Source organism: Taurulus bubalis (assembly GCF_910589615.1).
Source record: "Taurulus bubalis genome assembly, chromosome: 1".
In the NCBI taxonomy this organism is placed as follows: domain Eukaryota; kingdom Metazoa; phylum Chordata; class Actinopteri; order Perciformes; family Cottidae; genus Taurulus; species Taurulus bubalis.
This window is the reverse complement of record NC_136589.1, coordinates 1,992,404-2,007,931: the sequence shown is the minus strand read 5'-3', so window position 1 is coordinate 2,007,931 and position 15,528 is coordinate 1,992,404. Positions and strand designations below refer to the sequence as shown.

At 45.2% G+C, this 15,528-nt stretch overlaps 1 protein-coding gene across 1 annotated transcript in view; it reads left to right on the top strand.

The window, feature by feature from the left end:
* LOC306737054 (mitogen-activated protein kinase kinase kinase kinase 4-like) overlaps nucleotides 1–15,528 on the top strand; it is a 75,933-nt gene that overhangs the window by 50,246 nt on the left and 10,159 nt on the right. The window contains exons 15-23 of the mRNA XM_079218759.1: nucleotides 922–1,098; nucleotides 6,760–6,869; nucleotides 9,003–9,163; nucleotides 9,340–9,437; nucleotides 10,065–10,243; nucleotides 10,917–11,034; nucleotides 11,502–11,873; nucleotides 13,548–13,662; nucleotides 14,364–14,531. Coding sequence (XP_079074885.1) covers nucleotides 922–1,098; nucleotides 6,760–6,869; nucleotides 9,003–9,163; nucleotides 9,340–9,437; nucleotides 10,065–10,243; nucleotides 10,917–11,034; nucleotides 11,502–11,873; nucleotides 13,548–13,662; nucleotides 14,364–14,531 — 1,498 coding nt within the window. The remainder of the gene's footprint in view (nucleotides 1–921; nucleotides 1,099–6,759; nucleotides 6,870–9,002; nucleotides 9,164–9,339; nucleotides 9,438–10,064; nucleotides 10,244–10,916; nucleotides 11,035–11,501; nucleotides 11,874–13,547; nucleotides 13,663–14,363; nucleotides 14,532–15,528) is intronic.

Here is a 15,528-nt window from a genome sequence, read left to right as displayed (position 1 = left end):
ACTAAAAACACAAAGAGAGAAACACAACAGACGATGACCACCAGAATAAATGATTCCCACAACTCTCCCAACTGTCTGTCACAGATCTCAACTTCCTGTTTCAGCTCGATTCCCTCACAGTGATTATATTGATTATTGATATCATAACTCATAACATCAGATCCTCCGTGTGTGAAGCTGATCCTCCTCAGTGAAAGATCCTCTCAGGAGCAGGGATTATTATTTAAATAAATGAGATCCATTAACTTAAAGAACCAACGTTCCCTCAGCTCCTCCTGTGTGTTCTAACCGCATGGTGGCAGCAACATGGTGGCAGCAACATGGTGGCAGCAACCATGGTGGCAGCAACATGGTGGCACAACATGGTGGCAGCAACATGGTGGCAGAAACATGGTGGCAGCAACCTTGGTGGCAGCAACATGGTGGCAGCAACATGGTGGCAGCAACATGGTGGCAGCAACATGGTGGCAGCAACCTTGGTGGCAGCAACATGGTGGCAGCAACGTGGTGGCAGCAACATGGTGGCAGCAACATGGTGGCACAACATGGTGGCAGCAACATGGTGGCAGCAACCTTGGTGGCAGCAACATGGTGGCAGCAACATGGTGGCAGCAACCTTGGTGGCAGCAACATGGTGGCAGCAACATGGTGGCAACAACATGGTGGCAGCAACATGGTGGCAGCAACCTTGGTGGCAGCAACCTTGGTGGCAGCAACATGGTGGCAGTAACATGGTGGCACAACATGGTAGCAACAACATAGTGGCAAAAACATGGTGGCAGCAACATGGTGGCAACAATAACCTGAAGAAGAGCTTTTTGTGTTGTGGGAAACTAACAAACCTCTAATGGCTTCCTCCTCCTCACGTTGACCTTCCTTCCTCCAAAACCAGCCACTAACGCCGCCTCTGTCCTCCTCTAGGCGGACGACCGGTACCGGAAGAACATCCAGGGTTCCCCTCAGGCGGCGGCTCAGCCCAAACCGCAGCAGCCGCCCAAACCGCCGGTGCCGCCGGTGCCGCCGCGCTCCGAGTCGATCCACCCCGTCGGGAACTCTGCGCCCGAGGCGCCCGCCGTGCACCGGCCCGTGGAACCACAGGTAACCATGACGTCTGAAACCCTCCTCTTCTTCACTTTTCTTCTTCACTCCCACAGCTCAGCGTTCTGGTGGGGTCCAGTGATCCGGGTCCAGTTTCAGTCCCGCTGCTTTTTTTTCTTGCAGGATTTTGTTGGAGCTTAAAAACTCTGTTTGTGTAATCGTGTCAGTGGAGGCAAAAGACTCCTGAAAGCTCAAAGTAAACACTCAGTGTCATGTGACACTGCGTGTGTGCCATGTGATACATGGAGTCATGTGACACTGCGTGTGTGTCATGTGCCACTGTGTGTGTCATGTGACACTGCGTGTGTGTCATGTGCCACTGTGTGTGTGTCATGTGCCACTGCGTGTGTGTCATGTGCCACTGTGTGTGTGTCATGTGCCACTGTGTGTGTGTCATGTGCCACTGCGTGTGTGTCATGTGCCACTGCGTGTGTGTCATGTGCCACTGTGTGTGTCATGTGACACTGCGTGTGTGTCATGTGACACTGCGTGTGTGTCATGTGCCACTGTGTGTGTCATGTGACACTGCGTGTGTGTCATGTGCCACTGTGTGTGTCATGTGACACTGCGTGTGTGTCATGTGCCACTGCGTGTGTGTCATGTGCCACTGTGTGTGTCATGTGATGCCGTTCTTTCTATTCATTTAACAAACGTCCGTCTCGCCGTTTTCTCAAACTGTTTTTCTGCACTGAGGACTTCCTGTCAGAGTGAAAGCTCTCCACTGGTTGGTTGAATCTAAAGCGATGATGTCATCGAGGTGTTTGATGTTTGCTGCTCGCTTCGTGAACAGAAGAGTGAACGGTCTGTTTGAGTTGCAGTTATGTTTATTGATTATGAATGCCGTCACACAGTTTGGTGGGACATGTTTGGCACTTTAATGTTTTGTCTCTTGATGACTTGGTAACTTCACGGCAGCTGGACTCCATGTTGGTTTGGACCAATCAGCTGGTTGAGGTTTCCTTCACAGACTGTAGACAAGAAGTGAACGGAGTCGTCGTGACGTTTGTAGACTGATGTCATGAAGCCTCGAGTTTGGCCTTTTGGCCGTCGCCATCTTTTTTTCTTTTTTCTTTGCAACCAGAAGGTGACCAAGGGGGCGGAGCTACGAACAACTCCATGACCATTCCCTCAGTAAACATTGTAAACATGAGTTCATGTCTCAATCTTTAGTTTCAAGTCTTCTTCAATACAGCATGATGTTCATTTAGTAAATTATGGTCATTTAGAGTCAAACAGACCATAAAGCAGGGGACGCTTTAGGGCGGGGCTTAAAGGTGATTGACAGGTCGACACCAGAGACGTATACGCTGTCTCTACGTTGCTCCTCCTCAGTCCAGATATGCTCACTTCCTATTACCTGGTTGCAATAAAAACAAGATGGCGACGCCCAACATGGCGACCTCGAGGCTTCAGAACATCCGTCCTCTTGACGACTCCGTGCTCTTTTGAAATGAAGTCTGTTCACGACTTTACAGTCGATGACGGGAACGCTCTCGAGCTCAAGGAGGAAAAGTTTCCTCTTCTTCGTTGTTGAGCTGGTTGTTGAGTTGGTTGTTGAGCTGGTTGCTGAGTTGGTTGTTGAGTTGGTTGTTGAGCTGGTTGCTGGTTGTTGAGTTGGTTGTTGAGCTGGTTGCTGAGTTGGTTGCTGAGTTGGTTGTTGAGTTGGTTGCCTGTTGTTGAGCTTGTTGTTGAGCTGGTTGTTGAGTTGGTTGCTCGTTGTTGAGCTTGTTGTTGAGCTGGTTGTTGAGTTGGTTGTTGAGTTGGTTGCTGGTTGTTGAGCTTGTTGTTGAGTTGGTTGTTGAGTTGGTTGCTGGTTGTTGAGCTTGTTGTTGAGCTGGTTGTTGAGTTGGTTGCTGGTTGTTGAGCTTGTTGTTGAGCTGGTTGTTGAGTTGGTTGTTGAGTTGGTTGCTGGTTGTTGAGCTTGTTGTTGAGTTGGTTGTTGAGTTGGTTGCTCGTTGTTGAGCTTGTTGTTGAGCTGGTTGTTGAGTTGGTTGCTGGTTGTTGAGCTTGTTGTTGAGCTGGTTGTTGAGTTGGTTGTTGAGTTGGTTGCTGGTTGTTGAGCTTGTTGTTGAGCTGGTTGTTGAGCTGATTGTTTAGTTGGTTGTTGAGCTGGTTGCTGGTTGCTGGTTGTCGTTTCCTCTCCTGACCGGTGATGTCATCACTGCAGACCTCCAGAGAGAGACAAGATCCTGTGTGTTTGCCTTTAATACCTTTTAATTGAATCATCATCATGCCGGTTCTCTTTCAGGTGATGCAATGCTCTCTAACATGTGTGTCTTCTGCTTCCTGAATGTTCAACATGACAGAACGCTTTGTGGCTTTTTTTCTGAAAGAGAACTTGAATATAACGAACGATCACAACCCTGAGAGAGAAATAAAAAACTTGCATAATTCTCGTTAGCCGGTGACTCAGACGACGTTCGTCTTCGTCATCTTTATCTTCCCAGTGAACGGATTCAACCCAGTAAGCGTGAATAATCCCAGTTCATTGAAGTCAATCTGTTTTGAATATGTCCCACAGATTAAATGAACCACTGCTGCGTTATTAAGTGTTTGCTGTAACGTTACAAATGGATTAATCAGGTTGAGTCGCGGCGTCGTGTTCAACACAAACTCTGCTTGGCTGAATTAACTTGGACCGGCTCGTTCTTGAGCTAAATAAATAACTCATTTTCTGGGCTTAGGTTTGAGCAGCTGGAGCTCAGCGGGTCAGAAGCTTCCTCTCAGACATGGAGCTCGTTACGTAAACGGTGGTTTATTATTTTATGTTATTTACATAAATGCACCTCCTGACCTGGAACACTTCATCCTCCATCACCTTCATCACCTCCAGCGAGCAGCGAGTCCGGACCTGAAGGCCGCCAGATTAGCGTGAAAGCTGCAGCCGCTAAATACTCAGGAGATTAAACGTCTTCTTCACTGAACTCTCGTCTCTACGTTCTGCTGCAGCGCTGATATTTACACACTTCAGGTGTCAGCGAAAAGGAGGGCAAAGTACTTATAATGCACGTTGGCGTCACGAAGGAGAGAGGAGGTTATTAACTAAAGGAGCATTTCACCACTAAAGCATCATCTGAGAGTCATGTTAGCTGAAGGAAACCTTTAGCTTTGTGAAGAGTCACAAAACAGACGAGTCTTTTGTTTAAATGGAGTTTAAAACGACGGCAAAACTATATGAAAAGAAACTCCAGCAGTTTGTTTAAAGCCTGCTTCCTCCGGTCGTCTGCTCACGTGACTTCTTATCAACACTTTTCATGCGTAAGTCCAGCAACATGAATTAAAAGACGGGGTTCCTCAGGGAACGCTGCTCGGCTCCCGTCCGGCGAACCCCGAAAGATACCCAGAATCCCCAGTGCCATGCATGCATGCAAAAAATCATGTAGGGGAATTATAGATTTAATTAAATCCACATTGAATTAACACAGACGTCCCTCGGTGTGAATCAACACAAAGAGAGGTCGCCTGTTTTTACCCTAAATCCCAGACTTTAGTCTGCGCTCACTTCCTGTTCCCAAAGTTAAGTTAAGTTTAGTTTAGAAGTCTGAAATAAAGTCTGAGTTTAACACGAGCTGAAGAGACTCTAATGTTTAGTTGTCTGATTTATAAAACAGGTCAGTGAACGCCCCTCTGGTGTGATGGTCATGTTTCATTTGCACACACTCCATGAAGCTTGATCTGCAGTGTGAAGTCATTTCATCCCATTTTATCATTTTGGTGAAAGGTGTAACAGACAACATTTATACTAAAAAAAAACATAATCAAAAATTTGGTTTTAGACATTTATTTACATATATCTACCATTGTATTAATATGTTTCACTGCTTTTGTGAACCTAAGACCTTTGGTAAAACAATTTCCATCACCTAAACCGATATACCACCTGAGTAAAGTTATGTTTTCACAAGAGATGTGAACAATTTCCAAAATCGAGATTAAATTTTTCAGCTTTAGCATCATATTTTCTCTTTACACTTTAATGGTGCCTCATTATATAGAGAGCTGAGATTGTTCTGCAATGTTTGGTGTAAAACATGGCTAAGTGCCTTAAAAGGTGAATTTAAGAAATTATGTAATTAACCTGAAGGGTTAAAGAGACACCGATTATTTTGTACGAATCCTATTGGCTGTCAGTGGACGATGACTTCCAGGTCTATAATCTACAAACTGAGACACTCTGTCTCGCGGTGCTTTTTCCTCCCTCAGAAGACTTAATTTTACATTTTCCTACACGACCACAAAAACAACTGCAGAGCGAGAGGAACCCGAGAGGAGAGAGGTCTGCGTTCAGAGAGCAGCTTCTCCCACCTGAATGCATGTCGGACGCCTGGGCTAAGTACAGGAAGCACATCGCTGTGTGGTGAGGAAAGCCAACGTGTGGGCAGGATCCAAAAGAAGAAACATCTAAACTCGTCCTCAGAGCCAGAGTTAGTAAACTGAACCCTCGGTTATAAACAGACCGAGTCCAGAACCACAGACTCACTGTAACGAGAGTCCAGAACCACTCCTCAGGTAAACAAGAGGCTTGAACACAGGAGCATCCGTCCACGTCTTCCCTTCGCTTGCCTTAACACTACAGTAATGTCTGTTTGTGTCAACCGGCTGCTGCTGGGTGCTCTGCTGTGTTGTGTGGCGCTTTGGGTGTTATTGGATGTTACGTATTGGTTTTATGTGACTGGAGGAGGAAAGGCTGGGACTCTGGGTGTGGTAGTTTTGGGTTTTCAGTAGTGCTAGTTCGAGGAGAAGGATTTGATACAACATGTGTTTGGTTTTTCTCAGTGTCCTTGAAGGTAAAGGTTCGGCCATTTTAACATCCACAGCTCATAAGTAGCAGAGATTACATTAATATACACAGTTCATTTTTGTGAATTTGACTTAAAGGTCCTTGTTGTTAAAAGCCCCGGTGGCCGTTATGTGAACTGCATGCGGCTTTGAGTCATTTAATTACAATCATAATAGAATATAGTTACTCTCCCAAATGTTGCTATATTTTATTTGGCCCATTCGCTCCCATGATTCTAACCAGCGTGGCGTTTGCAAATTACTTCATCGGCTAAAGTAACAAAGCAACGAGCGTCAGACTACAGCTAGCTGGCTAACCTTAGCGTAGCTTCCTGTTGGATAGTTGGCCTTGCTTCACTCTTAGTTCTATCATTAGTTATACAATTTTGCTTTGTGCCGTTAATCATGTATTCTTTGGCTAAAATCAACATCGTTGGTCAAAATACAATTTAAGAATTATGGTTCACGTTAGCGAGGGAAGTAATTTAGCCAGCTAGCTTTGACTCGTCTGCCGTTGGTTGCTTTGTAACGTTAGCTGATAAATTAATTAGCAAACGGCAAGTTAGCTGATTCACCAGCCGGATTATCCCCGAGAGTCTGGAAGAGTTAGCTGACGTCATCCACTGAAGACTGTTTCGCTACGCTAGCTCCACGCTGTTGAAGAGCGGCTCGTGAGCGGGTTTAATACATCTATTGTTTCCCTGTTTAATAGGCATTGTTTGCTTAATTAGCTTAGAGCTAGCCTCTAAATGAGGCCTTGAGCCAGATGGTTGGAGGTCGCGGCATGTTTTTGTGTATTTCAATGTATTCGCTGCACGTTCAAAGACATTGATACTCACAGAGTGTTCACGTGTGAGCTGGTCACTGTCTTTATCACAAAAGGTTCCCGTAAGGACTACGTCACGGTCCCCGGTGTTGTCAAGGCGAGACTCGCCTCACCACCACGGCAACGCCTCTCACGGCGGCCATGCCGTGCACCGCCCCGTTGCCAGGTAAACTGACATTACCCCTGTGATTTGTATGATGATGATGATGTATGATTTGTACTGATAACAACAACAACAACAAAAAGTCATCTTCATAATTGAAAATAATTTGAGGCGATAGAAAACAAATCTGTAGTTTTTAACTGTGAGTTTATGGTCATTCTGATTAATAAAACTAAAGTGGAGTATTTACATACATAACATTTGCATCAAATAAAAAATAAAAAACCTGATTATTGTAATTTAAGTGGGCCCAGAATACTGCCCTGTGGGACTCCGCTGGTTGTATCTTTGGAGGAGTATATAGATGTTTATATAAATGAATATAAAGGCGGGAGCTGGATCAGTCCAGGCCTCTGACACGAATGAGGCCTTAGATCAGGGGTGTCAAACTCATGTTAGTGAAGGGGCCGCATGCTGCCCAATTTGATCTCAAGTGGGCCGGACCAGTAAAATCACAGCATATTAACGCATACATAATGACAATATTTCTCTATGTTTAAATCATTGGTGAAGGTTTTTGGATGATAAACCCTATTTTAAGGTATTTTTACAATAAACTAGAAACATAAAGATCAAAAATTCAGACATCAGCCCACTGTTTACCTGCCTGGGCTCTCCTCTGCAGATTCCCTGCAGTGGAGCAATATTTATAGTAATGTCAGTGGTCTAATGAATTCTGACTCTGGGTCAATGTATAGCGTGCCCTAGGGCTGGGCGGTATGGCCAAAAATTCATATCACGGTATTTTGTAAGATTCTGGCGGTTTCGCGGTATATCACGGCATTTTTTTTCCAAATAAACACATTAATTTATTGACGTCGAAAAGGACCGTCACCGCCATCTTATTCACCACTCGCTCACAACTGGCCAGCAGCTGTTTTGATTGGTACATAGGGTGCTAACCTGGAGGGATTTAGGACCCAGGGGAATACCTTGATACTAGTGGCGCATGCGCGGCCGTAACGACTATTGTCATTCTTCACCCGGCAGCAACATTTAATGTTTACAGTCACAGATACGTGTACAGCGGTCTGAGCTGCTTACGTCTCACGGATATAAGTTGACTCAGGGTGTGCAAGACATGACATCGCCAAAATGCATGATGGGTAAAGCTCGCCCACTGTGCTGCACAGGAAAAGACTTCTTCCTTCACAAGAAAAGTCTTCCTGTGTGGGCGGTGCCATTTACCCAGCATGCCTTTTGTCATTTTTTGCACACCCTGAGTCAAATGAGTTAACATGAGAGGTAAGTAGCTCGGTCCGCTGCTCCTTCAGCTTCAAGCTGTGAACATTAAATGTTGTTGCAGCCAAACAGCGGTGATGGTATGACGTATGTGAACAAGTCGTACCGTACGCACAACTGAGACTCTATACCGGCTGCAATTTTAACAATTATCCCGCGGGCCAGACTGGACCCCCTGACGGGCCGGATCCGGCTCGCGGGCCGTATGTTTGACACCCCTGCCTTAGATGACCTGAAGCTCCACAATGTCAACGTGTCAAAGGAAGTCATTGTGCAGTGAAGCCGAGTGGAACCAGGCTGCTGTTTGCAACCGTCTCATTAAAAAGACATGAAAAAGACTTTCTCAAAACAAACAGTTGCATTGTTTGGAGATGGATGGAACACACACACACACACACACACACACACACACACACACACACACACAGTGCACTCAGTGACTTCCCTGTCTGTCTGTGCGGCTGCTGTCTTGGTTTCATGGAGTCGTGTGGGAGGTTTATGTAACCGTGCTATAGCCGTCTAACCTTGTGATACCTCTTTTGTTTGTGTGTGAATGTGTGTGTTCACACGCACACGCTCAGTTTTCTATTTCCAAACCACACAACCTCCCATTAGATATGAGGTGCTGCTGCATTTTACTTCATCTCAAAATCAACACATAGTACGTGCTCGTACTTATTCAGCACTTTTATTAAACACAATAGTCTGTTCATATTTATATTAATCTACTTTTTGCTTCACTTGCAGATAATTTAGGCACATTATGAGCCACCAAAATATCCGTTCCTGTGTCAGAATAACGGACCGATCCACTGTTATGAAATGCAAAGTGCAGTCTTCTGCGGTGCCGTGCCCTGTGACCTGTCTTGACCCCGGTGTTTGTTGGCTCTACAGTGCGGCGGAGCCTCGGCTGCTGTGGGAGCGAGTGGAGAAACTGGTTCCCAGGCCGACCAGTAACAGCGGCAGCGGAGGCTCCAGTTCCTCCAGCAGCTCCAGTAACTCCAGCTCTCAGCCCGGGTCTCACTGCGGCTCCGGGGAGCGATTCAGGGCCCGCTGTGAGTCCACGCACACGTCCACCAATCAGCTGTTAGGAACATGCGGGCGGCGGACACAATAGCATGACGCACAGCGACGTCCACGTCAGCGAAGGAGCGACGCAAACATGACTACGTGCATTTTTACTTTGCCGCTATTTAGAATAAATTGATCTTTTCACCTCCGCCTCCTGCAGCCTCGTCCAAGTCAGAGGGCTCGCCCCTCCAGCGGCCCGAGAATGCTGGGAAAAAACCAGAGGAGAGGCGGGACTTGGTCAGGCCGAGCAGACCAGCGGTGAGAGTTGAGTCCAAGCCCGACTAGCCAGTTGTGTAGCTCGCTAGCTGGGATGGATCTAGATCTAGAAGTGTCTGTGTGTGTGTGTGTGTGTGTGTGTGTGGTAGTAGTCACCGCTTTGGGCTTTGTTGGAAAAGCTGGCGTGTGTGTGTGTGTGTGTGTGTGTGTGTCTGTGATGCTTTGATGCCTGATGGAGAGTTGTCCACTCGGCTCATTGGGGGAGGCTCTGGTTGGTCTTTGGACTGAGCTCGCTGGCTGACGGGTTTTTCTGCACTTTACTGCTTGCTTTCTCTCCGATGGCGGCCATCTTAACTCCCGCCTTCCTCTAACCGCAATAAAGAATTAACTCTTTTCTTCCTCACTGTTCTACTTTTCTTCCATCCAATAACTGTGTCTTATTCTAAATGTCACCCACTAACCTTCCTACAGTCACTTCATCTCGGCTTCGCTGCTCTCACGCTGGCTTCTCATTGGCTGCCTCAGTGACCTCTTCCTCTCCTGACAGTCTTCACTAACGGCTCGCACTAAAGAAATAAAAAGGATGGGCAGCATCCCACTGGGGGGAGGAGGATGCAAATAAACGAGGTGAAATGAGACGTGTTTTCTGTTTGACCCCGTGACCTTTAGGACCTGACGGCGCTGGCCAAGGAGCTGCGAGCCGTGGACGACGTCCGGCCGCCCAACAAGGTGACGGACTACTCGTCCTCCAGCGACGACTCGGACACCACCGACGAAGACGACGACGAAGAGGTCGACCAGGAGGCGGGCGAGGAGTCGACCTCCGGACCGGAGGACTCCAGAGCCGTGTATGTGTCTGATGTCATCTTTTTGTTATTGAAGAGATTATTAAGTAAGAGATTTGCAAGAAAAAATCTGAAATTTGTGATTTAAAGTCACAAGTATATGAGACAAATAACCATGTTTTTTTTCTTGTAATTTATGTGAAAAAAAACTTATTCTCAGTTATTTACCAAAAAACCCCACAAATTTACAAGAATTTCTTTGAATATTCTCTGAGATCAAATTTAAACATTTTCAAGAGAAGCAACAATAGTGTTGGGTTTAGCCGGCTGGTTTTCACCAAAGCATCTGTGGTGTGATACGGTTATGTTTCGTTTTTGGGATTAATTATATTACAGTTTTCTCTTGCTAATGATTAAACAAATAAAAAAAAATCTCTTGTTGATTTAGCCCTTTAATGTCAGACAATATATATATATATTTTTTCTTTTTCTCATACATTTTGTAGTTTAATTTCAGAGGATACTTTTGTTTTTTTCACGTAAATTTGTACGTTTTCTTTTTTGTAAATTTACGAGTTTTCTCTCGAAATATTAACCCTTTCCTCGGGCTCCATATTATTATTATTATTAATATTCTATTTACCCACAATGGCCTTAACGCAGCGTCGTATAAGTTCTCCCGGTGTAAGATATATATATATATATATTATATATAATGATTTCCTCTGCCCTGCAGCTCCTCCAGGCTGAGTAACGGAGAGACGGAGTCGGTGAAAACCATGATCGTCCACGACGAGGGCGAGAGCGACGCCGGCTCAACGCCGAGCAAAGACGGCACGCTGATCGTCAGACAGGTACCCAGAAACAACAACAACCATCATTTAAAACACACTTTCAGTTCCTCCCGTTGCATATTTTCTTCATTTTGTTTCCCGAGTGTTGTTTTCCATTTTGTTTGTGCTCGTGTTGTTTACTTGTTGTCCGGTGAGAGATTCATGCCGCGTCCGATAGATTCAGCGGCACGTTCAACCTTCAGGGCGCCGCCTTCCTGCAGAGGCTTCAGCAGACGGGTTGAAAGATTAAAGGATGAAGAGAAGCCGCTAACGAGCCTTTCTCCTTCCGCCTGTAGAGTAGCCGCTGTAGCTTGACCTTCGCTCCAGCTAGCTCCTCCCCTTTTGCTCTAGCTAACTCCTCCCCTTCCCCCGAACTCGCCAGGAGCGCGTGTAGAGCCTCAGCCGCCTACCCCTCAGCCGTCTACCCCTCAGCCGTCTACCCCTCAGCCGTCTACCCCTCAGTCGTCTACCCCTCTTTCTACTTCCAGAGTGCAGGTGACAGCAGAAAGCGGCCGAGCCAGGGCCCGGCCCTGATCCCGGGGCAAAGCCCGCGAGCAGGCCCGGGCCCGGTGCCGCTCGCGGGCTTTGCCCCGGGCCCGGTCCAAGGCCACCTCACACCCAGCCCCCATCATCACCACCACCACAACCACCACAACCACCATCACCCCACGCAGCACTCGGACAGGAACGGCTTCGCCGGCCGCATCCACCACCTCCCAGACCTGATCCAGCAGAGCCACCATTCCTCCCCCTCCTCCTCCTCCTCCGCATCCAACTCCCCCTCCTCCTCCTCCGGCCTGGCCAGCCCCTCCACCATGTCCCCCCAGAGCCCCCTGGAGAAGCTCGGCCTCCTCATAGAGGTACGTCACCCCCAGTCCCGACGGGACGCCGTTAAAGAGTCACTTTACTTGTGTAGTCTTAGTGGTCATCATGGACCAGTATGAAAAGACCCACAATCCTCTCTGATGACCCACATGGACGCAGACTACATGCTTTGTAAAGGCAGCTGCCGACTATACTACTAAAATACTCATTGTGTAATAATACAGAGAGACGGAGGCTGCGTTTTAGGGATCATTTGGAAGTACAACTGGAAGACGAAGCTAATTATTTTAACATCCTGTTGAGTTTATTGAACATATCTTCATGAACTTCGTTTAAAAAAATCTCTCTCTCTCTCTATATATATATAATTTTTTATTTTGTATATATATTTTATTTTTATTTATTTGTATTTTATAAATATATTTATAAATATATGTATTTTGTTTTATGTATTTTTTTCATATAAATGTATATATTTCTTTATATATATAAATATAAAATTAAAAAATATTTCTTTTTAATTTTTTAATTTATATTTTATTTAAATATTTATAAATATATGTATTTTGTTTTATGTATTTTTTTCATATAAATGTATATATTTCTTTATATATATAAATATAAAATTAAAAAATATTTATTTTTAATTTTTTTATTTATATTTTATTTAAATATTTATAAATATATAAATTTTGTTTTTATATATATTTTTTCATATAAATGTATATATTCTTTTATATATATATAAATATATATATAAATAAAAAAAGATATATATATTTTATTTATTTATTTATATGTATAAATATACATATTTGTTTTTATATAAATGTATATATATATATTTTTTTCTTTAAAGTGTGTGTTTATATATATATAAACAATCTTTTACATTATTTTTGATATTTTTAAACAAAGTTCATGAAGATATGTTCAATAAACTCAACAGGATGTTAAAATAATTAGCTTCGTCTTCCAGTCGTACTTCCAAATGATCCCTAAAACGCAGCCTCCGTCTCTCTGTATTTTTTTAATAGATAAGATCTCTCTCTCTCTCTCTCTCTCTCTCTATATATATATATATATATATATATATATATATATATGTATATATATATTTTTTATTTTTCATATAAAAGTATATATATATATAAAAAGATATATATATATACTTTTATATGAAAAATAAAAAATATAAAAATATATATATTTATAAATAAGTAAAAAAATATATATATATATATATAACATCAAATGAACTTCCCAGCTGCGGCCCCATCGTTGCTCTGTGTTTTGTTATGTAAGATCACAGTGAGTTCTGGTTCTCGGCTCTTTGAGGTCCCTCCCTAAGAACCCTCTACATCTCATTATACTCTTCATGCTATCTCATCATATTCTCACACACTCAGTCAAAGCCAACAGGCAGTTAGGAGCACAGCGGCAAGTATGATTCCCTTGGAAATACTTTACTTTATTTTTGTCAACATGTGTTTTTCCCTCCACCGTTCCTTGTTATTTACTTTATTTCCTCAGTATTCATAATTTCCCCTCCGACTGAATGCCACGTCCATGCATGAGCACACAGAACGCCTCAGTCTGCCTGCTTGTCTGACGGCGTTGTCTCGTGAATTGTTTACATTAAATGTGTATTTTTAACATCTGAAGCGGTGATATTGTGCCCCCGCTGACTCTCTGTCCTCTCGCTGTAGAGCCAGTCTAGTAACAACATGCAGAAACACAAGTCCTCCTCCTCCTTCACGCCGTTCATCGACCCGCGCCTCCTGCAGGTGTCCACGTCCACCGGCAGCGCCCTCAACAACATCGGTGAGTCGCCCCGGTGGCTGCTGGGAAACAAAAACCCGATCACAACCACGGAGACTTTGTTTGTAACATGCACTTTAACTTTAGCTTTAATTCAGTTCTCAAACGATATGCAAGAAGGTTTTCATTGATCTTGCATCCGACCAATCAGCAGTGTTCATTGTTGTAGTTGGAGGCCTTAAAGGGGCAGTAGTGATGTTTTAGAGGTGTATTTGTATGAGGTTCTTCTCCATACTCTGAGTTTCACTGCACAGAGAAACAAACGGACCCTTTTATCGAGGCCTGGCCGAGGTCTCAGAGCTCGTTAGCGTCCTCGGCTTCTAAACAAGCTTTTCTTATCGGTCCGTTCCCACCGCCCCCTTCCAGAGGGCCGGATCGCTCTGCTATGCGACCCGTTATCTCACCTGAGGAGCTGCTGACCTCCGGAGTGCTCAGTTGGCACTTAGTCACAGATTTGTGTCCAGAAGTCCAGATGGCGGTTCAGTAGAGACGGAGAGGAGGACGAGGGTCGGCCTTCTGACTCATACCATGAACTGATGCGCTCGTTTCCTAGGTTACGTAACAAACATGGAGAAAAGGTTGCTGGACAGTCGCCTTTAAACAGCTTGAGAGGCTCGGTTGAAGTTCTCAAGATTAAAACAAGCAAACGGAGGAGATCCTCCACCTCTTGACTAACGTTGCCCCTGTGACCTTTGACCTTTCAGGCTACGGGAACGACGCCCGGCTGGCCGAGGCTCTGCGGGCCGACCCGTCCCGAAAGGGCTCCGTGGTCAACGTGAACCCCGTGAACACCCGGCCGCAGAGCGACACGCCGGAGATCCGCAAGTACAAGAAGAGGTTCAACTCTGAGATCCTGTGTGCTGCTCTCTGGGGTGAGGCGGGTTCCACGGGTTCTACTGTCTGAGGGTTCTACTGTCTGAGGGTTCTACTGTCTGAGAGTTCTACTGTCTGAGGGTTCTACTGTCTGAGGGTTCTAGTGTCTGAGGGTTCTACAGTCTGAGGGTTCTAGTGTCTGAGAGTTCTACTGTCTGAGGGTTCTAGTGTCTGAGGGTTCTAGTGTCTGAGGGTTCTAGTGTCTGAGAGTTCTAGTGTCTGAGGGTTCTAGTGTCTGAGGGTTCTACTGTCTGAGGGTTCTAGTGTCTGAGAGTTCTACTGTCTGAGGGTTCTACTGTCTGAGGGTTCTACTGTCTGAGGGTTCTAGTGTCTGAGAGTTCTAGTGTCTGAGGGTTCTAGTGTCTGAGGGTTCTACTGTCTGAGGGTTCTACTGTCTGAGGGTTCTACTGTCTGAGGGTTCTAGTGTCTGAGGGTTCTACTGTCTGAGGGTTCTAGTGTCTGAGGGTTCTACTGTCTGAGGGTTCTACTGTCTGAGGGTTCTAGTGTCTGAGAGTTCTAGTGTCTGAGGGTTCTACTGTCTGAGGGTTCTACTGTCTGAGGGTTCTACTGTCTGAGAGTTCTACTGTCTGAGGGTTCTAGTGTCTGAGGGTTCTACTGTCTGAGGGTTCTAGTGTCTGAGAGTTCTACTGTCTGAGGGTTCTACTGTCTGAGGGTTCTAGTGTCTGAGGGTTCTAGTGTCTGAGGGTTCTAGTGTCTGAGGGTTCTACTGTCTGAGGGTTCTAGTGTCTGAGGGTTCTACTGTCTGAGGGTTCTACTGTCTGAGGGTTCTAGTGTCTGAGGGTTCTACTGTCTGAGGGTTCTACTGTCTGAGGGTTCTAGTGTCTGAGAGTTCTAGTGTCTGAGGGTTCTACTGTCTGAGGGTTCTACTGTCTGAGGGTTCTACTGTCTGAGAGTTCTACTGTCTGAGGGTTCTACTGTCTGAGGGTTCTACTGTCTGAGGGTTCTACTGTCTGAGAGTTCTACTGTCTGAGGGTT